Source organism: Malaclemys terrapin, chromosome 2, assembly GCF_027887155.1.
Source record: "Malaclemys terrapin pileata isolate rMalTer1 chromosome 2, rMalTer1.hap1, whole genome shotgun sequence".
NCBI lineage: Eukaryota > Metazoa > Chordata > Testudines > Emydidae > Malaclemys > Malaclemys terrapin.
Genome location: NC_071506.1, coordinates 281,218,068 through 281,242,591, shown reverse-complemented (window position 1 = coordinate 281,242,591; position 24,524 = coordinate 281,218,068). Strand labels below are relative to the sequence as shown.

General features: G+C 50.5%; 1 protein-coding gene across 1 annotated transcript in view; it reads right to left on the bottom strand.

Moving 5' to 3' along the window:
* The window catches only part of TMIE (transmembrane inner ear), a 78,586-nt gene that overhangs the window by 30,705 nt on the left and 23,357 nt on the right, over nt 1-24,524 (bottom strand). The window contains exon 2 of the mRNA XM_054019922.1: nt 13,063-13,180. Coding sequence (XP_053875897.1) covers nt 13,063-13,180 — 118 coding nt within the window. The remainder of the gene's footprint in view (nt 1-13,062; nt 13,181-24,524) is intronic.

Here is a 24,524-nt window from a genome sequence, read left to right as displayed (position 1 = left end):
AAGGGATGTCTCCCCCCAAGCTGTGTGCTCCTCCAGGCCGCTCGGCTTTCTCCCAGCCCTTAGTTTTAAAAAATCCTCTACAACCTTTTTAATTGTACATGCCAGCAGTCTGGTTCTCTTTTGGTTTAGGTGGAGCCCAGCACAAACAGCCTTATAAAGTGAGATACGCTGTCTGCTTTGGAACCAAGTAACGTCCAGTGTGTAACATAAACAGCATGCTGGCCTGCTTGAAAAATGGATAACCAGCCCCCTATGCCACAGATGGCCTTGCAGGTTCCTGGCTTATGTCCAAATGAGACGCTCAGGCTTTTATCTTCTAGACCAATTTGATAAGGGACTGCCTCCTAGCTGAGCTACAATCTCCCTGTAGTCTATGGTTAGCTTATCGCTCCCACCCAGAAGAGAAGAGCCAGGCCCATACACTGCTACTGACATTGCTGAGTGCACTGGCAGGCACGGGGTCTCTTATGTTAAGAAATGATTGAATTTATGTTGGCTTCTGAGGCCTTGTCTTGAGGAGGATTTAAAGGTTTGTAATTAGTTTCATGTCAGTCCAACCCCTTCTAAAACTCCAGCCAAAAGACAAGGCAAGGTGTACTCTAACACATGCTAAAATGATAAATTAAAGCCCAGGGGAAGGCAGGTATTATATACTTCTCTACCTCGATATAACGCTGTCCTCAGGAGCCAGAAAATCTTACCACGTTATAGGTGAAACCGTGTTATATCGAACTTGCTTTGATCCGCTGGAGTGCGCAGCCCCGCCCCTCCCCCCGGGAGCACTGCTTTACCACGTTATATCAGAATTTGTTTTTATATCAGGTTGTGTTATATCGGGGTAGAGGTGTATTACACATTTTTTAGTTCAGCCTTTCTTTTCAAATCTTCTCCATAGCTCTGCTCTGGATGTTAGCTGATGTGACGTTAACTGATTAAAATATCACCGTGTAGATCGTTGTTGCAACCACTGTTATATATTTGCAACACATCTTGTACAAAATGTGGCACGTAAGATGTCTATGAAAAGGTTATGATTTGCTGGTCATGATTATGCTATCTATTTGCATGTATCATTTTTGTATTTGAAATTATGAGTATTGGCTCTATACCTGGATTTCAAATGTTTGCTCCTGGGGTAATGCCCACAAAATAGTTAGCCAGCTCCCATCTTGGAGGGACTATTCAAATTGAATGGCCTATAAAAAGGACATTTAACTCACAATGAACCATGGGAGACGCCCATCTACACTGAGTGGACTGTCCTGTAAACGTGCTGTCTGGAGGAGAGGTAATGGCTTCCTCCAATGACTAGGCGAAATGCATGGACATATGACTTGCCCATGTGACTCCAAACTCCATCTTGTTGCTGTAATTTTCCACAGTAAGAATAATGGGTTTCCCTCCACATGGCAGAAGATATAAAAGGCCCTGGAAACCCCTCCAGTTTGCCTCTATCCTGCTCCAGCCTCTTTCCTGCCCAAACCTCTGGAATATGGACTATACTAATGGGAGCGTTCTAACCAAGGGACTGAGGACCTTCCAATGATTTGGAAGCAGCCAGAGACTTGACTTAAGCCAGCAGTTTATTCCATCACTGCTACAAGCCTGAACCAAGAACTTTGCAATTACTGTATGTATTTGATTCCTTTAACCAATTTGAACTCTCTCCTTTCTTTTTTATGAATAAACCTTTAGATTTTAGATACTAAAGGATTGGCATGAGTGTGATTTTTGGGTAAGATCTAAGTTACGTATTGACTTGGGTGTGTGGCTGGTCCTTTGGGATCACAAGAACCTTTCATTTGATGAAATTGGTTTTAAAGAACCACTTATCTGTGAATCCAGTGGTTTTTGGTGGTGATATAAGAACTGGAATGCCCAAGGAAACTGCTTTTATGACTTCTTGTTAGCCAGTGTGGTGAAACAGGAGTTTACTTTTGTGGCTGGTTTAGTATATCTTATGGAAGAAAACCACCCATTTTGGGTTGTATCTGCCCTATTTCTCAGCAGTTTGTCCTGAATTTGGCATCCACAGTTGTGACCCACTGGGGCACATTTACAGCTGGTCAAAGCTCAGTTTAAAGCAATGAAGAATGTGTCCTACAAGACACAGAAACAAATGCTTTTGAGTGAGTGGAAACTTACCTCTTCCTTTATTTTTCCTGATTTGTACTGACTTACTATAGAAGCAAATAAGAATCACGTTGACACAGGATTAGCTGGCTGTTTGTTACTGCGAGTGATGCCTCTGCTAGTGAAAGCTCTTTACAGGGCCAGGAGGACCTGTGACAGGTCTCCTGTAAAGGATCGTTACACTCAGTGAAGACTGATCATCTCTTGGGATTATGAATGGTATTAAATAAAAGAGATGAAATACCATAAAAAGGAAAATTAGAACGCAGGAGTTGCCTCAGTGGATCAGAGCTGAGATCCATCTATTCCAATACCTTGTCTCTGACAGCGGCCAGTACTAGATGTAAGATCCCCTCAGTAGTTTATAACAGGGTTCAAAAAAAAACTGTTTGCCAGAAGCTGGGAATGGGTGACAGGGGATGGATCACTTGATGGTTACCTGTTCTGTTCATTCCCTCTGGGGCACCTGGCATTGGCCACTGTTGGAAAACAGGATACTGGGCTAGATGGACCTTTGGTCTGACCCAGGGTGGCCATTCTTATGTTCTAGGCAGATATGGAATAATCTGCCGCTCACATTAGCCAGATAAGGTGGGTGAGGTCATATCTTTTATTGGACCAACTTCTGTTGGTGAGAGAGACAAGCTTTTGAGTTTATACAGAGCTCTTCTTTGAAAGCTGGTCTCTCTCCTCAACAGAAGTTGGTCCAAAAAAAGATATGACCTCACCCACTTGTGTCTCTAATATCCTGAGACCAACATGGCTACACCAACACTGCATCTCACATGAGCTCTCATCCTGTTGTCCATTAGTTAGCACTTGTCTTAAACCCTGAAGCAAGAGGTTGAAGAGCCCTTCCAAAACATTTTATCATGAATTATCCTGTCTCTGGATAGCCTTGATGTCCATATAAATTGATAGATAGGGTATGCCTGAGAGAGAAAGAAGTGAAATGTTCTTTTTCATTAATCCTTGGAATTTAACCAGGCTGGATTGTTGGACTCTGTCACCTTGCTGTCATCCACTGAAATAAGAACTGAAACACATTTGTAATACAAGGCTGCCACCACCTGGTTACTGTGAGGAACACACGTCAGAAACCAGTATGCTAAAAGGTATCATCTGCTAAACAGGTATGACTGTCAAACCAATAGGAGCTGGGCCAGGCTCTACCCAGACACCCCTCCAAAACCCTGAAGAAACCCACCCTATGAAAGATGCTCCTCCTTTGAGTCAGATTAGAGACTTTTGCTATAGTCCTCCTCTGGCCAGTGAGTTGGTGCTTCTGGAAACAGACTAGGATCCAAGAAGTTTAAAGCTAAACAAAACCCCCAAGCTGCCCGTGACCCTCAATTCCAGCTAAAGAATGGGAAACACCCCCTGAATTGTCTTCCTGGCTGAAAACAGCGAGCCCCGCAGTGTGCTCTGGAGCAAAACCAAGACCCCAAAGGGCAGGTCTCGGAGCTCAATTAAGAAATAGCTGCACAGACCCACTCAAAGCTGTGACTTCTTCTCCTTCTCCTAACCTGGGGAACCATCAGCCTGTTCTGAACCCAGAACCCAAAGAAGAGGGAAACTGCTCTGGACAAAGAGACATGAAGTTGACATGGGCTGATGACAAAATCCCAGATTTAAGCTAATTTTACTAAATTTTAAACAGTCTCTCTCTGGTTATGATCTGAGACATTGCTAATTTTACATAGCTTTTTTTGCTAATTACAACCTATTTTCTTTTAGTGTTTAGATTACATAATTACATCGCTAATCATTTGCAAATATTATGTCGCTGACTTAGACATAAGCTAGTTTTACTAAGAGCTGAAATCTCTCTGGTTCTGATCTTAAACTGTGCTAGTTGAGGAGAGTCATCGAATCCCAGAAATGTGGGGATGGAAGGGACCTCCAGAGGTCATTTAGTCCAGACTCCTGTTCTGAGGCAGGACCAGTTTATATCTAGACCTGTTTTTCTATCCTGTTCTTAAAAACCTCCAATGACCAGGATTCTACAGCCTTTCTTGGAAGCCTATTCCAGTGCTTAACTATCCTTAGTTAGAATTTTTTTTCCTAATATCTATCCTAATAGCTGCTTTTCTGGTATTGTCTCTCACTGGCATAAGATCAATTAATTTACCTAGGTTAAGGGGGAAAAACTATAAATGCCTTCAAACCATCCTATTTATTTCTGAAAGAAAAAGCTTTCCCAGACAAAAGAGATGGCTTTCTGCAGAATCAGAGAAGTGGACCCCTAAACTCGATTCCCACCTACGCCTCTTTGGCTTAAACCAATTACGTATCAATTGGCCACTGATGGGAGCAAGGTGTTATCTAGTTGAAAACCAGTGAATTCCTGTTAAATAACTTCCTTTACCTGTAAATATATGTCCTGTATTAGACTGACACGAGAGTCCGCTTCAGTTAGAATATAAGCGTGTGTGTGTGTGTTTGAATTGAGAGCATCTGTGTGAATCTTACATGGCCAGCTTGTTCAATATCTTAGTTCTCTTTGTGCGCTAATTCTTGTGAGAAGTTCTATTACTTGACTGTAGATTAATGATAACCACTCGATAGCATTCATCGCTGTTAAGTTTGTGATAGTGGAAAAGTGACCATTCTAAATAGGGTGACCAGACTGCAAGTGTGAAAAATCGGGACAGAGAGTGGGGGGTAATAGGAGCCTATATAAGGAAAAGACCCCAAAATTGGGACTGTCCCTATAAAATTGGGACATATGGTCACCCTAGTTCTAAAACACAGGAAAGTCTAAATCAAGCAGGGCCAAACTCTGCTCTTAAGTAAATCCAGAGTGACTCCATTGAAGTCAGTGAGGCTACTCCTGTGTTCAGATCAGAATCATGCCTGTAGCCTCTATAAAGATAGAATCATGGGGCTGGAAGTCTGGAAAGGACCTCGAGAGGTCATCTAGTCCAGTCTCCTGCATTCAAGGCAGGACTAAGTATTATCTAGACCATCCCTGACAGGTGTTTGTCCAACCTGCTCTTAAAAATCCCCAGTGATGGAGATTGCACATCCTCCCTAGGTAATTTATTCCAGTGCTTAATCACCCTGACAGTTAGAAAGATTTTCCTAATGTCCAACCTACATCACCCTTGATGCAATTTAAGCCCATTGCTTCTTGTCCTATCCTCAGAGGTTAAGAAGAATAATTTTTCTCCCTCCTCATTGTAACAACCTTTTCTGTACTTGCTTGAAGAATGTTATCATGTCCCTCCCCTCAGTCTTCTTTTCTCCAGAGTAAACAAACCCATTTTTTTCAATCTTCCCTCATAGGTCATGTTTTCCAGACCTTTAATCATTTTTGTTGCTCTTCTCTGAACTTCCTCCAATTTGTCCACATCTTTCCTGAAATGTGGTGCCAGAACTGGACATAATACTTGACTTGAGGCCTAATCAGTGTGGAGTAGAATGGAAGAATTACTTCTTGTGTCTTGCTTACAAGACTCCTACTAATACAGTAACTCCTCACTTAACATTGTAATGATGTTCCTGAAAAATGCGACTTTAAGTGAAACAATGTTAAGTGAATCCAATTTCCCCATAAGAATTAATGTAAATGGGGGGGTTAGGTTCCAGGGCAGCTTCCCCTACTCTGCAAGCACCAGGGGCGGGGGACTCAACCCTCAGCCCGCCCACTCCACCCCTTCCCCCAAGCCCCCACCCTTGACCCGCTCTCCTCTCCTCCCACCTCCTCCCCCTTTACTTCGCACGCTGCGTCCTGGCTCCTCCCCCCTCCCTCCCCTCCCTTCTAAATGCCACAAGCCAGCTGATTGCCTCGTTCGGGAGGCAGAGGAGGGAGGGAGGAGGCGCACCGAGTCCTCACTCCTCCCCCCTCTTTCCTGCCTTCAAAACGCCGCAAGCCAGCTGATTGCCGCAGGCAGGAGGCGGGGGGAGGAGGGGAAAGGCGCTGATCCGCGGGGTCGGCTGGCGGCCGGGGGGTACTGTGGGGATGGGGGGCGTAGGGAGGCTGCCAGCTGAGAAAGCAGGCAACCAAACAACGTAAGAGTGGAGCATTGCACAACTTTAAATGAGTATGTTCCCTAATTGATCAGCAACGTAACAACGAAACAACGTTAAGCAGGACGACTTTAAGTGAGGAGTTACTGTAAATCCCAGAATGAGGTTTGCTTTTTTTTGCAACAGACAGTGTTACACTATTGATTTATATTTAGCTTGTGATCCACTGTGACCCCAGATCCCTTTCTGCCAAACTCCTTCCCATTTTGTATGTGCGCAACTGATTGTTCCTTCCTAAGTGGAGTACTTTGCATAGAATTTCATCCTATTTACTTCTGGCCATTTCTCCAGTTTGTCCAGATCATTTTGAATTTTAATCCTATCTGCTAAAGCAGTTGCAACCCCTCCCAGCTTGGTATCGCCCACAAACTTTATAAGTGTCCTCTCTATGCCATGATCTAAATCATTGATGAAGATATTGAAAAGAACTGGACCCAGAACTGATCCCTGCAGGACCCCACTTGATACATCGTTCCATCTTGACTGTGAACCACTGATAAATACTGTCTGGGAATGGTTTTCCAACCAGTTACGCATCACCTTATAGTAGCTTCATTTGGGTTGTATTTCTCTAGTTATTTTATCAGAAGGTCATGCAAGACATTATGAAAAGCCTTATGAAAGCCAAGATATACCACAGATATCAGCTCCCCCCCAGCCACAAGGCTTGTTACCCTGTCAAAGTAGGGTGACCAGATGTCCCGATTTTATAGGGACAGTCCTGATATTTGGGGCTTTTTTTTATATATATGGGCTCCTATTACCGCCCACCCCTGTCCCGATTTTTCACACTTGCTATCTGGTCACCCTATGTCAAAGAAAGCTGTTAGGTTGGTTTGACATGATTTGTTCTTGACAAATTCATGCTGTTGCTTATCACCTTATTATCTTCTAGGCAGAGATGATCAGTGCATGGTCATAAGGAGGGAGCACAACCCCAGAACAGTTTGAGTCATTACCCCCACACAGGCAGCCACTCCCCTCCACCCCCTCCCCGGAAAGCAGCACACACACACACACACCCCTTGAAAGAAGTGACCACTCCATGCAGCTCCCAACTGTTCCTCCTGCCTCTGCCTCTCCTGCCCAGCCCAGCTCCTCTCAGCTGCCCCACAGGGAGGGGGACGGCCACACCATGTGATGATCAACCTTGGGGGACATGTAATCCTGCATGCCCCCCGCCCCCGTGTCACCTCTGCTTCTAGGTGTTTGTAAATTGATTGTCTTTCAAGTTTTGCCTAATGGAAAACTGTTGTAGTAGATTCCTTACTAGGCATATTAGCACATCTCTATGGCTCCACAGAGCAGCGTGGTAATACTAATATTTCCATATTATAACTCAGTGGTTTGAGCATTGGCCTGCTAAACCCAGGGTTGTGAGTTCAATCCTTGAGGGGGCCACTTAGGGATTTGGGGCAAAAATCAGTACTTGGTCCTGCTAGTGAAGGCAGGGGGCTGGACTCAATGATCTTTCAGGGTCCCTCCCAGTTCTATGAGAAAGGTATATCTGTCTATATTATTATTGTATGTCAAGCACGGAAGACTTTAAGCGTACGTCTACACTACACAGCAAAGAAAAACCTGCGGCTGGCAGCAGCCGACTTGGGCTCGTGAGGCTCATGGTACAGGGTTATTTCATTGCTGTGCAGACTTCCGGGGCTTGGACTAGAGCCGGAGCTCTGGGACCCTCCCATCCTGAAGGATCCTAGAGTCCTGGTGCCAGCCCCAGTCCGGAAGCCCACACAGCAATGAAACAGCCCCGCAGCACAAACCCCGTGAGCCTGAGTTGGCTCACACGGGCCAGCTGCGGGTTTTTCTTTGCTGCGTGGATATATCCAAAGGGCAGCACATCCTTAGGAGTGAAGATGGGTCATGATCTGGCCCAGCACTTAAGACCATAAGAACGGCCATATCGGGTCAGACCAAAGGTCCATCCAGCCCAATATCAGGTCTGCCGACAGTGGCCAATGCCAGGTGCCCAAGAGGGAGTGAACCTAACAGGTAATGATCAAGTGATCTCTCTCCTGACATCCATCTCCACCCTCTGACAGACAGAGGCTAGGGACACCATTCCTTACCCGTCCTGGCTAATAGCCATTAATGGACTTAACCTCCATGAATTTATCCAGTTCTCTTTTAAACCCTGTTAGAGTCCTAGCCTTCACAACCTCCTCAGGCAAGGAGTTCCACAAGTTGACTGTGCTGTGTGAAGAAGAACTTCCTTTTGTTTGTTTTAAACCTGCTACCCATTAATTTCATTTGGTGACTCCTAGTTCTTGTATTATAGGAATAAGTAAATAACTTTTCCTTATCTACTTTCTCCACATTACTCATGATTTTATATACCTCTATCATATCCCCCCTTAGTCTCCTCTTTTCCAAGCTGAAAAGTCCTAGCCTCTTTAATCTCTCCTCATATGGGACCTGTTCCAACCCCCTAATCATTTTAGTTGCCCTTCTCTGAACCTTTTCTAGTGCCAGTATATCCTTTTTGAGATGAGGAGACCACATCTGTATGCAGTATTCGAGATGAGGGCATACCATTGATTTATATAAGGGCAATAATATATTCTCCGTCTTATTCTCTATCCCCTTTTTAATGATTCCTAACATTCAGTTTGCTTTTTTGACCGCCTCTGCACACTGCGTGGACATCTTCAGACAACTATCCATGATGACTCCAAGATCTTTTTCCTGATTCCTTGTAGCTAAATTAGCCCCCATCATATTGTATGTATAGTTGGGGTTATTTTTTCCAGTGTGCATTATTTTACATTTATCCACATTAAATTTTATTTGCCATTTTGTTGCCCAATCACTTAGTTTTGTGAGATCTTTTTGAAGTTCTTCACAGTCTGCTTTGGTCTTAACTATCTTGAGCAGTTTAGTATCATCTGCAAACTTTGCCACCTCACTGTTTACCCCTTTCTCCAGATCATTTATGAATAAGTTGAATAGTTGCATAAAGTTCAGCCCCCGAGTATCCCCATTGAAACCAATGCTTTGCCAGATTGGGGCCGTAGTGGATGGCATGGCGGAGTGGCCCTCGGCAGGTCACCGTGCAGTCACTGGACTAGAATGGAAAGCGTTGCCGACAATACATTAGAAAGGCAATGGGAGTGGAGGCTCCAGCACAGCGGGTCACTGGCTGCACAGAGGCGGGGGATTGCCCTGCAGGCCCCCACCCCAAGGGACACGGACGCTGCACCCCACCCTGCCACAGCGCAAGGGCTAGGCCTGCCCCAGAAACACCCTGGGGCCCTGCCACTCCCCGTCGAGCGCGCCACAATAGCAAGCGAGAGTTTCGCACACATGCCCAGCCCTGTGCCCCAGTCCAGGTGTGGGGCAAGCAGGCTCAGAGCAGCAGGATCCAAGTGTGGAGGGGCTTAGTATGGGGGGATCCAGGTGTGGGGTGAGAGGATTCTGAGAGGGGCAATCTGGATGCAGGCAGCTTGGTGGGGAGCCTGGAAGCGGGGGAGAATTGGATGCACAAGGGGTTGTTGGGGGGTTCTGGGTGCAGGGGGAATGGGACTAGGGGGGAGGGGATTGGGCGGATAGGGGGCAGCTCCCTGTACAGTGGCGGCTGCTGACGGAGTCATTCCTTGCCACTAGACACTGATGCGTTCGTCTACTGGTAACCATGTGTAACCCCGTTGGAGTTTAGCGAGCATGGCCCCTTTCAATCTTTGTGCTGAGGGCAGGAAGGGATGATTGTTCCGGGAAGAGGAAGCGCTGTTTTGGGGGAGGGGGAGCAGGGAGAGCGACAGGGTGTGTGTGTCTGGAGCTCCAGACAGCAGAGCTGCAGCAAGCAGACCCTCACAGGGTACGTCTACACTACAAACCCAAATCGATCTACATTAGGTTGACTTACAGCCACCGCAGCATTTAGTGCAGTGGGGCATGTCCACACTTTTCTGTCGGTGGTGAGCGTCCTCACCAAGAGCGCTTCCAGGGCAGTGGCAGCTGGGATCAGGGTCCAAAGCCCCCTGCTTCCTCCCTATCCACAAGGCTTGTTACCCTGTCAAAGAAAGCTGTTAGGTTGGTTTGACATGATTTGTTCTTGACAAATCCAGGCTGACCGTTACTTATCATCGGATGTGGTGACAGGGACACCATCATAGGACCTAACCCCATCAGCCACACCTTCAGGGGTTCGTTCACCTGCATATCTACCAACGTGATATATGCCATCATGTGCCAGCAATGCCCCTCTGCCATGTACATTGGCCAAACCGGACAGTCTCTACGCAAAAGAATAAATGGACACAAATCTGACATCAGGAATTAGAACATTCAAAAACCAGTAGGAGAACACTTCAGCCTCCCTGGTCACTCAATAACAGACCTAAAAGTGGCCATTCTTCAACAACAAAAAACTTCAAGAACAGACTCCAACGAGAAACTGCAGAACTGGAATTAATTTGCAAACTGGACACCATCAAATTAGGCCTGAACAAAGACTGGGCGTGGATGGGTCATTACACAGACTAATTTCCCCATACTCATTTCTCCCTACTGTTACTCACACCTTCTTGTCAACTATTTGAAATGGGCCACTCTCATTACCACTACAAAAGTGATTTTTCCTCCCTTGGTATTCTACTGTTAATTGAATTGTCTTGTTAGCACTGACCCCCGCACTTGGTAAGGCAATTCCCATCTTTTCACGTACTGTGTATATATACCTGCTACTGTATTTTCCACTCCGTGCATCTGATGAAGTGGACTGTAGCCCACGAAAGCTCATGCCCAAATAAATTTGTTAGTCTCTAACGTGCCACAAGGACTCCTCGTTGTTATCACCTTACGATCGTCTAGACACAGATGACCTGTGTCTGCTGATCAGGGGGAAAAGGGGGAGCCCACAACCCCAGAACAGCTGGAGTCACGACCCCCACAGGCAGTCCCTCCTCCTGGAAAGCAGCGACCCCTTCCTGCAGCTTCCAGCTGTTCCTCCTGTCTCTGCCACTCCCTGCCCGGCTCTCTGGCTCAGCTAACCTCAGGGTGGGGGTCTGGCCACATGGAATCATAGAATATCAGGATTGGAAGGGACCTCAGGAGGTCATCTAGTCCAGCCCCCTGCTCAAAGCAGGACCAAACACCAACCTGGGATTGGTCCTAAATCATCCCAGCCAGGGCTTTGTCAAGCCGGGCCCTAAAAACCTCTAAGGATGGAGATTCCACCACTCTCCCTAGGGAACCCATTCCAGTGCTTCACCACCCTCCTAGTGAAATAGTGTTTCCTAATATCCAGCCTAGACCTCCCCCACTGCAACTTGAGACCATTGCTCCTTGTTCTGTCATCTGGTACCACTGAGAACAGCTGAGCTCCATCCTCTTTAGATGCCCCCTTTAGGTAGTTGAAGGCTTCTATCAAATCCCCCCTCATTCTTCTCTTCCGCAGACTAAATAAGCCCAGTTCCCTCGGCCTCTCCTCATAAGTCATGTGCCCCAACCCCTACCCATTTTCGTTGCTCTCTGCTGGGCTCTCCTCAATTTGTCTACATCCTTTCTGTAGTTGGGGGCCCAAAACTGGACCCAATACTCCAGGTGTGGCCTCACCAGTGTCGAATAGAGGGGAATAATCACTTCCCTCTATCCGCTGGCAATGCTCCTACTAATGCAGCCCAATATGCCATTAGCCTTCTTGGCATACACCATGTGACACCCCCCCACACACACACACACACTACAAACACACACACACACACACACCCATGTGTTGCCTCTGCTTCTAGGTGTTTGCAAATTGATTGTCTTTAAAATTTTGCCTAACGGAAAACTATTGTAAAGAAGGCTTTAGATGTATACAAAACACACACAGACTAGCCTATGTAAAAGAGTTAACACTTTATACCAGAGATAAGGTGGCTATTTTTTCCCCACCACAGACCCTTTTTTTTCTTTCCTAATGTTTTTTTCAATCTAAACGTTGAAAATTTTGGTTTAACAACAAATAAACTTTTAAAACATTAATCAAAGGGAACAGGCCTGTAGATTTCTTTATTTACAGCATTTATGTAAAGCTAGGTTTGTATCAGGAGTTAAATTACTTTTTTGTTCTTTAAAAATGGTAAAAAGATGACCTCATAAAAGCTTTGGCTAATCTTTATATTAGGGCAGTCAGGCGATTAAAAACATGAATCGCGATTAATCGTGCAATTAATCACACTGTTAAACAATAATAGAATCCCATGTACTTACATATTTTTGGATGTTTTCTACATTTTCAAATATATTGATTTCAATTACAACACAGAATACAAAGTGTACAATGCTCACTTTATATTTATTTTTGATTACAAATATTTGCACTGTAAAAAAACAAAAGAAATAGTGTATTTCAATTCACCTAAGACACGTACTGCAGTGCAAACTCTTTATCATGAAAGTTGAACTTAAAAATGTTGAATTATGTACAAAAAAATAACTGCATTCAATAAAAAAGCTTCCCCCCCAGCACCAGCATGTGCCCAAGAGCCCCCACTTCAGAGCAGCAGCTGCACCCCCAGAGCCCCCCAGAACACCAGAGATTTAGTCTGAGGTATATAGTACAAGTCATGGACAGGTCACGGGGCCATGAATTTTTGTTTATTGCCCATGACTCGTCCATGACTTTTTCTAAAAATACCCATGACTAAATCTTAGTCTTAATTATGATCAGCTAGGCTGACCGCTGGCATAACATGGGCACATCCAGGGGCACCTAATTCCCTGTGAAATGGGTGTCTGTGAAAAATCAGCCCACGCTCGTGTTGCAGGCGGACACAGTAAAGTATCAGGAAGAAGGGCCCGATCCTATACTTATTGACACCCATGGCAGTGTTGCCCTTGGCTCTGAAGGGAGTAGGATGGGGTCCTAAGTGCGGGGGTGGAGGGCAGAGAATTGTGACTTACTGACTGCCAGGACAAAGATGGCAAAGATTCCAATCACCTGCCAGAGGCGTAGCCCCCAGAAAACCACGGTCTCAGAAGTGACAGGGTCCGGTTTCTTTTTGGGGGGTTCAGTGGTGGCCTGAAGGAGGGAGAAGAGCGGTTAATGAATTGCAAATGTCACCATAACACAGCAGAAACCCTTCAGTGACTGAGGAAGACAGGTCACCCACCCACAGCACTGAAACCAGTGGGTCTCACCCATGGACCTGTGTTGCCCGATGATCGAGAACTCCTTAAATCAACGCACTGAGGCTAGCTTGCAAGGCACAGCACTGTGGGCTTCATTGAGTGTGCCGGCAGTGTTACCAATTCTCACGATTTTACAGCAAGTCTCACGATATTTTGTGGTGGGGGTTTTCTGAAAGTCCCAGCTCCCGGAGTCATGGGATGATGCAAGAAACTCAGCTTTACTTTAAAAAGAAAATGAGAACGCCTTATGTCAAAGCACTGAGGCTTGCAGGCATGACTGTGATAAGGGCATGCACAAGGAGGAGAGCAAACAAGGGCACAGGCACCCCCAATCAGTGGGGGACAGACTTCTCCAGGGCCGTGGAGGGGAGAGTGAGCTCCTGGGCTGGGGGCAAGAGATGGCAGCTCCTCCAGCCATGGGGTTTCAGGGGGAAGAGAAGGAGAGACAGCTCCACCGACTGTGACCTCAGGGATGCAGCAGGGAGAGGCAGCTTCTCCGGCTGCAGGGGGAAGAAAATAGGCAGCTCCTCCAGCCATGGTGGGCACAAAAAGTGCTCCTCCAAAAGTGGCCATTCTTCTGCACGCCCCCTAGTATGGCTGTAAGGTACATAACTATCCCAGACTGTTCTGCATGGGATCAGCTCAGCACACGCTGAATACCCCAAGTCCTGTCAAAGAGGGAACTGAGCTCAGTGTAAAATGCGGTCTGAGTTCTCTGGCGGCGAAGGGAAGTCTCCTCGTTGGTTATTCCATCGTGTTGGTCTGGAATCTAGAGGGGATGGCCACATGGCATCCCACTCACCTGCCCAAACACCCATGGAAATTCCGCACGAGGACTGCAAGATCACTCAGATAGGATTGAGATGGCCGTGCACCAAATAAGAATTGAGGCAGACCAGAAAATGAGGTAGAACATTTTAATCAATGGCATCAAGTGTGGCCACTAATTTTCTTTTACGTTTCTTAATGTGCTCTAATAATCGCTGGTCTTGGTGTGAAGTCTGGCTAGAGAGACAGGCCTGTCCTACAACTAGGGCAGGGGTGGCCAACTTGTGCCTGAGAAGGAGCCAGAATTTGCCAATGTACATTGCCAAAGAACCACAGTAATACGTCAGCAGCCCCCCATCCGCTCCCCCACCCTGCTCCCAGCGCCTCCCGCCCACCAGCAACCCTGCCAATCAGTGCCTCCCCCTCCCTCCCCGCACCTCCCAATCAGCTGTTTTGCGGCATGCAGGAGGCTCAGAGGGGGAGGGGGAGGAGCGAGGGCACGGCAGGCTCAGGGGAAGGGGCAGGAAGGAGTGGAGTGGGGGCAGGGCCTGTGGCAGAGCCAGGGGTTGAGCAGTGAGCACCCCCCAGCACATTGGAAAGTTGGCGCCTGGAGCTCCAGCACCGGTGTCGGTGCCTGTACAAGGAGCCGCATATTAACTTCTGAAGAGCCGCATGTGGTTCCGGAGCCACAGGTTGGCCACCCCTGGACTAGGGCCCGAGATCTGAGTTTAAGGTTAAAGGAGGGTCTTGTGGCTAAAGCACTGATCCAGGACTTGTGAGCGCTGGCTTTGCTTCCTGCCTTGCCACAGATGCTGTGTAACCCCTGGAAAGTCACTTCATCTCTATTTCTCCATCTCTAAAGTGGGGATAATACTACTTCACAGGGTATTTGTATTAATGTTTAATCCGATGTTATGGTGATGAGGGAGGGGCAGATAAGTAGACAGACAGAGTGTCCCAATGGGCACCGCTTGAAACTTACAGTCAGGAGATCTTGGTTCTATATCCAGCTTTGTCTGTGTCGTCTTGGACAAGTCATGGCAACGCCCCGTGCCTCAGTTTCCCCCACTTGTTAAAGAGGAGGGATAACGATACTTTCCTATCCCTGTAAGCTGCTTTGAGATCTATGGATGGAAAGCGTTATTATATGGGCTAAAATATCCGGGTTCAAAGAGTAAATGCTCTGAGCCAGATCATCAACTGGTGTAAGCAGACTATAGTGGTGCTATCCTGATTTACACCAGCTAAAGATCTGGCCCTGTTCTAGTAACCATCAGAGAATCAATATGTGATGTACTAAGGATGAGTTTCATGCACCGGGCAGCATCTGGTGATAGTAACACTCCAGCAGATGTACTTTGTAGCTAACCCTTGTCACTGTTTTGGGCTCGCTAGTTATTTATTTGTTTGGCTTGTAAGCGTCTGAAAGTCAAGTACATTGCCAGGATAGAGCCCTAGAGCGTCGCCCCCACTTCTCCACTCCATACAGAGGTCATACAGCTTCCACTCAGTGCAAAGGTAAAAGGTTCAAAATGGGGTCCCTGCTACAACATGCCATGGCTCCAGCATTACGAGAAGCAGTCTGAGTTCTCGATGAAGTCTCCGAAATAGAGTTGGGCAAATAATGGATTGTTTGATCTGCTGTCAATTCCCGGGGGGGCGGAGTTTCTGGTCGAACCAAAATTGAATTTTTTGGTGAACTGAAAAGTCAAATACATTTCCATTTCAGGTCAAATTAAACATTTTGTTTTGACACCATCGTCACGTTTCGTTTCAGTTTTGCTTGTTTTTCAATGTTTTTGCTTAATACAATTAAAGGCCAGCTTGAACCCCCCCCCTCCCCCAAAGTTATCTTGAATGAAAAATTCAAGTCTTCCGTTTCCAAAATGGCCAAAGGAAACGTTCCACATTTTTCAGAATTCTTGGCATTTGTTCTCAACCGAAACAATCTGGCGAAACGGACACGAAGCTGGGACACTTTTTGGCATTGACGAAGCTGCATTTTTTGCCAGCAAAAAAAGTTGGGGCCAAAAACGTTCACCCAGGAGTGAGAATGGGCCACAAAACATCGCTGATTTCTACCCATAGGGAAAGTAGGAGCTATGCACACAGCTCATAGAATATCGGGGTGGAAGGGACCTCAGGAGGTCATCTAGTCCAACCCCCTACTTAAAGCAGGACCAATCCCCAGATAGATTTTTACCCCACTTCCCTAAATAGCACCCTCAAGGATTGAACTCACAACCCTGGGTTTCATAGAGCCAATGCTCAAACCACTGAACTATTCCCTCTATCCCTAATAAAGCCTGGATGAAGGCACAGACACAGACATCCTGTAGCTAGGGCTCTGTCTCACACGATGACATCAGCTTCTCGGCCCTTGTTTTTAAATAAATTATCTTTCTAGCCCGCGCTGTTGTGAAGAAAATATGATTGCACTGTACGATGCACCCGGCCCCTTGCTCTGCTGTTGCTGCTCTAACGGGACCGTCCTCCCTTCCCCAGGTGCCACTCTGTCATTGCCAGGTGGGCACGGACCACCCTCTTCTTGGTGAGGTTTCCCTGAGGTGCTGCCTAGTGGGGTCGTGCATATACTTCCCCGGAGTGTTTTTCCTAGCCTTCATTTAGTGCAATTACAGGGTCTCAGGGGAAGCAATCAAGAGGAAAGACGGTCCCCTGGTTAGGGCACCAACCTGGGAGACCAGGGTTGAGTTCCCTACTCTGCCTCAGACTCTCTCTGACTGTGGGCTAGTGGCTCAGTCTCTCTGGCCCAGATCCTTAAAATACTTAGGTGCCTAATTTTCATTGAAATCAATGGAAGTTGAGACCCTAAATGCCTTGGAGGGTCTTTGTGCCTCCGTTCCCCCTCTGTTCAATGGGGGGGGGGGGAGACAGTACTGCCCTACCTCACTGGGATGTTGGGAGGATACATAGGGTAAAGGTTGTGAGGTGCTCAGAGAGTACAGTAACTCCTCACTTAAAGTCATCCCGGTTAACACTGGTACGTTGCTGATCCATTAGGGAACATGCTCATTTAAAGTTGTGCAATGCTCCCTTATAACATCGTTTGGCACCCACCTGCTTGCAGGAAGAGCAGCCCATTGCAGCTAGCTGGTGGGGGCTTGGAACCAGGGTGGACCGGCAGCCCCCCTCCCTCCCCCCCCCATCAGCTCCCCGTTCCCCCAAGTTCCCTGTGCGGCAGCCGCCCAGCAGGCGATCAATTGCCAGCAGTTCAGCTGTCCCTCCCTCCACTGCCGTGTGCTGCTCCTGCCCTCTGTCTTGGAGCTGCTCCCAGGAGCCTCCTGCTTGCTGTGTGCGGGTGGGGGGGGAGAGGGGTGCTAATGTCAGGGTGTCCCCTTCCCCCCTGCTTCTGCCCCCTCGCTTACCCCATCTCCACAGAGCGACACGACAGGGCTTGGGATGGAGGGAGCTTGCTGGTAGCAGCTGCTGTCTCAACTTGCTGATCTACTTAAAAAGGCAATGTACTTAGAGTGCGGTCAGCCTACTTAAAGGGTCAATACGCATCTCTCTCACACACACAGGGTGTGTGTCTCTGTCTCTGTCCGCCATGCTGTCTCCCCTCCCTCCATTCGTGCTGCCTTGTACAGTGGGAGGCTATATTAACAACAATGGGTTAACCCTTGAGGGCTCAGCCAAGTGCTAGTTCATCATTTAGCAGTAAGCCATTCCCTGGGAAATATCCCACCCTCTGACTCCACCACCTCAACCAAGCTTCACAATCATCATAGCTGTGAACAGTATTTAATTGTTTGTTTAAAACTTATACTCTGTGTGTGGGTGTGGGTGTGGGTGTGGGTGTGGTGAAAAAAAAATGTCCCTGGAACCCAACCCTCCCTATTTACATTTATTCTTAGGGGAAATTGGATTCACTTAACACTGTTTCACTTAAAGTCGCATTTTTCAGGAATATAACTACAACGTTAAGCGAGGAGTTAGTGTGTGCAGGGTCGGGGGGATATAAATACTCTACATCACGTAGGAAGTAGCACAGGCAATAAAAAAACCTGGTGCCCCCGGGATGGCACAAAAACTAGACCACAGTTGGGGTGATCATAGGGTGACCAGACGTCCCGATTTTATCGGGACTGTCCCGATATTTCCTTGTTTGTCCCGCGTCCCGACCGACGTGCGGTCGGGACGCGGGACAAACAAGGAAATGCTCCAGAGCCTGGAGCCCAGAAGTGCTCGCCCCCCCCCCCCCCTCCTCCCCCGATTGGCTCCCTCCCCGTATCCCCGCCTCTTCCCCGGGCTCACCATTCCTCCTCCCTCCGCAAGCGCTGGAGGGAGGCCCGGGAGACTCAGGGGAAGCGCGGGGCCGGGGTGAGTAAGAGTCCGGCCTGGTCCCCAGCAGGCAGGACTCAGTTGGGCGGTAGGGAGAGGAGGGGGGCGGCCCGCGGCTGTTCTCACCCCCAGGCAGCGGGACTCGGGAGCAGCCGCTGCTGCAGCTCCCACTGCCGCGGGGGAGGAAGCGGCCATGGCGCTCGGCGGCTGCGGCTCTGGCGCCCCCGAGCCCCCCGAGCCGGGGCCTGCTGCGGGGACCCAGCAGCGCGCACGCTGCACCCAGCCCACCCCCTGGCCAGTCGCGTCTGGGCTGCTGCCCAGCTGGTGCTATCCCGCGGCGGCCCCGGGGTGGAGGCATCGGCAGCCCAGCCCCGTTCGTTCCCCTGCAGGACCCGAGCTGGGCAGCAGCCCAGACACGACTGGCCAGGGGGTGGGCTGGGCGCAGCTGGTGCTATCGCGCGGCGGCCCCGGAGTGGGGGCAGCAGGCCCCAGCCCCCTCGTCCCACTCGGGTCCTGCAGGGGAACGAACGGGGCTGGGCTGCCGATGCCTCCACCCCGGGGCCGCCGCGGGATAGCACCAGCTGGGCAGCAGCCCACCCCCTGGCCAGTCGCGTCTGGGCTGCTGCCCAGCTCGGGTCCTGCAGGGGAACGAACGGGGCTGGGCTGCCGATGCCTCCACCCCGGGGCCGCCGCGGGATAGCACCAGCTGGGCAGCAGCCCAGACGCGACTGGCCAGGGGGTGGGCTGGGCGCAGCGTGCGCGCTGCTGGGTCCCCGCAGCAGGCCCCTGCTCGGGGGGCTCGGGGGCGCCAGAGCCGCAGCCGCCGAGAGCCATGGCCGCTTCCTCCCCCCACGGCAGTGGGAGCTGCAGCAGCGGCTGCTCCCGAGTCCCGCTGCCTGGGGGTGAGAACAGCCGCGGGCCGCCCCCCTCCTCTCCCTACCGCCCAACTGAGTCCTGCCTGCTGGGGACCAGGCCGGACTCTTACTCACCCCGGCCCCGCGCTTCCCCTGAGTCTCCCGGGCCTCCCTCCAGCACTTGCGGAGGAAGGTGTGTGTGTGTTGTTGTTTTTTTGGCCACGCCCCCCCGCGTCACACACCCCCCCGCGTCCCGATATTTGACTTGGGTGATCTGGTCACCCTAGGTGATCATAGAATATCAGGATTGGAAGGGACCTCAGGAGGTCATCTAGTCCAACCCCCTGCTCAAAGCAGGACCAATCCCCAGACAGTTTTTTACCCCAGTTCCCTAAGTGGCCCTCTCAAGGATTGAACTCATAACCCTGGGTTTAGCAGGCCACCGCTCAAACCACTGAGCTATCCCTCCCGTCCAAGACAGAAAGAGCACGGTGCTGCAGATCAGGTTCTAAACCTGTCCGGGGGGCAGCTACGCTCACAGCAGAGGGCGCTGTAGCTCAGGACTGAAATACATTGGCAGAGCTGTGAGAAAACGAATCTACCTCCCATTTCCCAGCCTAAGAAATCACCCAGCATCCTTGCCTACCCTTCCTTACACCTCACTGGCAGCTCGTGAATTCCTGGGAGCAGCTGGTGCGGCACCCCCTGTGGTCGAAATCTATGTGGCAAGCAATCACAGCCACCTTAATTAATTCAGACAAGAGCTGGGGTGCCCTGGAGCAGGCCGGCTGCCAGCGTTATTGTATCACAGCTGAGTGAGAGATTGCAGTGCTGGCGAAAGGCACCAGGTGACCAGCCCTGGAGACCGAAAGCTCCCTGATCCACAGTGCAGATCTGACCTGCACAGCAGTAGTGCGAGCTGTTCTCCCCCGGCGCACACGCACAGGCCCACGCTGGAGGAAGAACATCTAGAGACTATGTCTGCGTGGCCCATGCAGCGACTAACAATTGGGGTGAGTTTTTTGGTGATGGGGACTGAACGGAAACCCTGTGTCACAGGCTGCCGGCTGATTATGGTGGCGTCTGTAGCTAAGATGTCCTGGGTTTCTCTGGATCTAACCAAAAGCTGATGCCCCCCTTCCCCCGTCTGCCATAACTTATGCTACTTTGGCCCATGGTGCCCTTGTTCCCACTACTACCTCTGCCACCCTCAGGGACAATTTTCTCTTGTAGTTCTCAAAAGCCCTGTAGAAAGGAGGGTCAGGATCATTATCCCCATGTTACAGGTGGGGAAACTGAGGCACGGAGCAGGACCATGACTTGCCCAAGGTCACCCAGCAGGGAAGTGGCACAGCCAAGAATAGAAGCAAGTCTCCTGACATCTAGGCCTGTGTCTTTGACACTGGCCCATGTTGCTTCCAACAGGTAACCATCCCCTCATGTAGGTTTTATATGAGTACGGAGCAATGGGCACCCTTGTTCCTGTGAAGTCTGCAGAAGAGAAGAGTGAGGGGGGATTTGATAGCAGCCTTCAACTAGCTGTAGGGGGGTTCCAAAGAGGATGGAGCTCGGCTGTTCTCAGTGGTGGCCAGTGACAGAACAAGGAGTAATGGTCTCAAGTTGCAGTGCGGGAGGTCTAGGTTGGATATTAGGAAACACTATTTCACTAGGTGGGTGGTGAAGCACTGGAATGGGTTACCTAGGGAGGTGGTAGAATCTCCTTCCTTAGAGGTTTTTAAAGGTCAAGCTTCACAAAGCCCTGGCTGGGATGATTTAGTTGGGGTTGGTCCTGCTTTGAGTAGGGGGTTGGACTAGATGACCTCCTGATGTCTCTTCCAACTCTAATCTTCTATGATTCTAAGTAGCCAGCACCCCCTCCCCTGCTCATGTGCCCAAAGGTTTGTGTCCACACTCGCTCTCATGACAAGGAGGAGACTGGACAGCGACTGACACTGTGCCAGCTGTGGAACAGATTATCAGCCACTCACTCCACTGCCTGGCCTCCCAATGGCTTCTTAAACTGTCAAGGATGGGAGAGGGTAGCCACCGTAAGGAGCTCAGGGGATGTGCATTTCAGAGGACATCTCATATGAGGCATAGACTACTCTCTTCACATATCAAGTCCAATGTCAGCGGAGGTGGATTATTTACTCCTAAATAAATACAGATGAGGGATTTTATGGGTTTACACTGCACAATTTTGCTGCACAATTTTAAGATAGGGACAAGGAGACAAGTTGATAAGACCTCCCCAGCCCTAGCAATAACTGTGGGGCCCTCAGGTAGCATGTGGTCATGGATGGAGCAATGGTTTCCTGCATCACCTGGGTCACTCCTTTTCATTAACCACCCCCACTCATCTCAGGTCAGACAAAACTACCATAATGGTCCCTTCTGCCCATGGATTGAATTAATTGAACATTCTACTTTTGAGGCCATCTCCTTTGGTTTGTAGACTTGAGAGAGCAAAGTAGCAAATCTGGCTGCATGGTGAACAAAACCCATGTTGCAAACTTAATTATGGAGCAGCTGCTGGCTCTGTGTTTTGAGTCTGTTTCTCGGATGGATCACTGGTGATAAGTCTGATGGAAGAAATGTGCTTTAAGGCTTGTCCCCCTCTTGATTACTTCAGATCATGACTGGATTCCTTTCTTTAGTCAAACACAAGTTATTGGGATTAAAACAGGCATAACCAGATGAAATTCTCTGGCCTCTCTTGCTAAGAGGTCAGACTTGAGCAGAAGTCCCCAAACTGCGGGGCGTGCCCCCCTAGAGGAGCATGGAGGAATATTTGGGGGGTGCAACAGGGCCAAGGTCAGCTCCCAAAGGTCTGGAGGGGGGCACCACCCAGCCCCACTCCATTCCCAGCTCTGCTCTGGCCCTGACCTAGCCTCAGCCCCTTTACCCTGTCCATGTCCGCCCCCCGTCCCCAGGAGCTGTGACTCGGCCCTGACTCCGGGGGTGGGGGCATGGACAGGACTAAGGGGGGAGTGTAACCTGAAAAGTTTGGGGACCACTGGACTAGAGGATCATAATGGTCCCTTCTGGCTTTAAATTCTCTGAATCTCTGAAAAGAAAGAGTTTAGCTAAAGCAAGGGGGTTTGTTTGACCCACGGGAAGTAGGAACTTTTCCCCAAGCTTGTGGAATGGTAGCACGGAGCCAAGTGTGAGGGGTTGTGGCCGGATGCCGCAGGGGAAGCCCTAATCAGTTCCTGCCACTCCAGCCCCAATCAGGGGAAATGGGCAGGGGCTGAGCCTAGGGTTGCCAACTTTCTAATTCCAGAAAACCGAACACCCTTGCCCTGCCCACTGCCCCGCCCCTTCCCTGAGGCCCTGCCCGCCGCTCACTCCATCCCCACCCCCGTCACTTGCTCTCCCCCCATCCTCTCTCACCGGATCATTTTCACTCCAAGGCCCAAACAGGCATATCTATTGTATTATGCTAAGTTCAGGTTTTATTTGTTACAGGACGCTAGAGCTGGCAGCAAAATAGTCAAAAAGGGTCATTTCTTTTTAAAAAAAGGAAATTTCACAATGTCAGGGGGATGGCGGTGTAAGGGGTTTGGGACATGGAGGGATGCAGTGAGGGGGGATGGGGGTGCTGAGGGGTTTGGGACATGGAGGGATGCAGTGAGGGGGATGGGGGTGCAGGGGGGTTGGGACGGGGAGGGATGCAATGAGGGGGGATGGGGGTGCTGAGGGGTTTGGGACATGGAGGGATGCAGTGAGGGGGATGGGGGTGTAGGGGGGTTGGGACGGGGAGGGATGCAATGAGGGGGGATGGGGGTGCTGAGGGGTTTGGGACATGGAGGGATGCAGTGAGGGGGATGGGGGTGCAGGGGGGTTGGGACAGGGAGGAATGCAGTGAAGGGGATGGGGGCAGTAGCATTGCTAGGGGGGTTCAGGGGAAGCAGCCGCTTCCCCTCAGTACATTTTTCAAAAGCGGCGCCTGCCGGGCCGCCGCTGGGGTCCTGTAGGCAAGTGGGGGGGCAGCCCGGTCGGACTCCGGAGGAGCCATTTGAGGAGGGGCGGCGAGTGCGGCCAGAGGAGCGAAGGGGCCAGCTCCTCAGCCATCGCACCCCACGCTCAGCGCAGCCCCAACATCGTCGCCGTGGCCGCTTCCTGCGGCAGCTCAGGGCTCGGCAGCCGAGCGCTCCGCAGCTGGCGGGGAGATCCGTTCTCCCTGGCAGTATCCTGCTTTCAGACCGAGGGAACCAGGAAGCTGCCGGGGAGAGGGGATCTGCCCGCCAGCTGTGGAGCGCTCGGCCGCCGAGCCCTGAGCCGCCGCAGGAGGCGGCCGCGCTGAGCGTGGGGCGCGATGGCCAAGGAGCCCGGCCGTTTCGCTCCTCCAGCCCCGCCCGCCGCCCCCCCAAATAGCTCCTCTGGAGTCCGGCCGTGCTGCCCCGCCCTTGTCTGCAGGAGCCCAGCGGTGGCCCGGCAGGCTCCGCTTTTGAAAAAAATGCTGGGCTGCCCGGGCGAGGGAACCAGGAAGCTGCCACTGCTCCACTCCCCCCAGCCCCTGGGAGAAGCGAGCAGCACCCGCCTGCCCGCCACCCCTTCCTCTGCGCCCGCCACCCTCCGAGGGGGGGCGCAGCATGGCCAGAGGAGCCAAGTGGGGGGCACGGAGCGGCCGGAGGAGGAGCCAAGGGGGGGGCGCCTTTTTTATGGTTGGTCCCCCTGCACTGAGAAGCTGGCTACACCACTGGCCATGGGGATGCCGGGGGGTTGGGATGGGGAGGCATGCAGTGAAAGGGAGGGGGTGCGGGGAGGGATGTAATGATGGGGGATGTGGGAGGTTGGAATGGGGAGGAATGCAGTGACAGAGGGATTGGGCTGCAGGGGGGTTAGGATGGGGAGGCATGCAGTGAGAGGGAGGCGTTGTGGGGGGTTGGGATGGGGAGAGATGCAGTGAGGTGGATGGGGGTGCAGAGGGGTTGGGATGGGGAGGGATGCAGTGAGGTGGATGGGGGTGCAGGGGGTTGGGATGAGAAGGCATGCAGTGAGAGGGAGGGGGTGCAGGGGGTTGGGATGGGGAGGGATGCAGTGATGGGGGATGGGGGTGTGGAGGGTTGGGACATGGAAGGATGTAGTGTGGGGGAGTTGGGACGTGGAGGGATGCAGTGACGGGGGGATGGGGGTGCAGAGGGGCTGGACGGGGAGGGATGCAGTGAGGGGGAATGGGGGTGCTGAGGGGTTGTGACCAGGAGGGATGCAGTGATGGGGGGATGGGGTGCAGGGGGGTTGGGACGGGGAGGGATGCAGTGAGGTGGACAGGGGTGCAGGGGGGTTGGTATGGGGAGGGATGCAGTG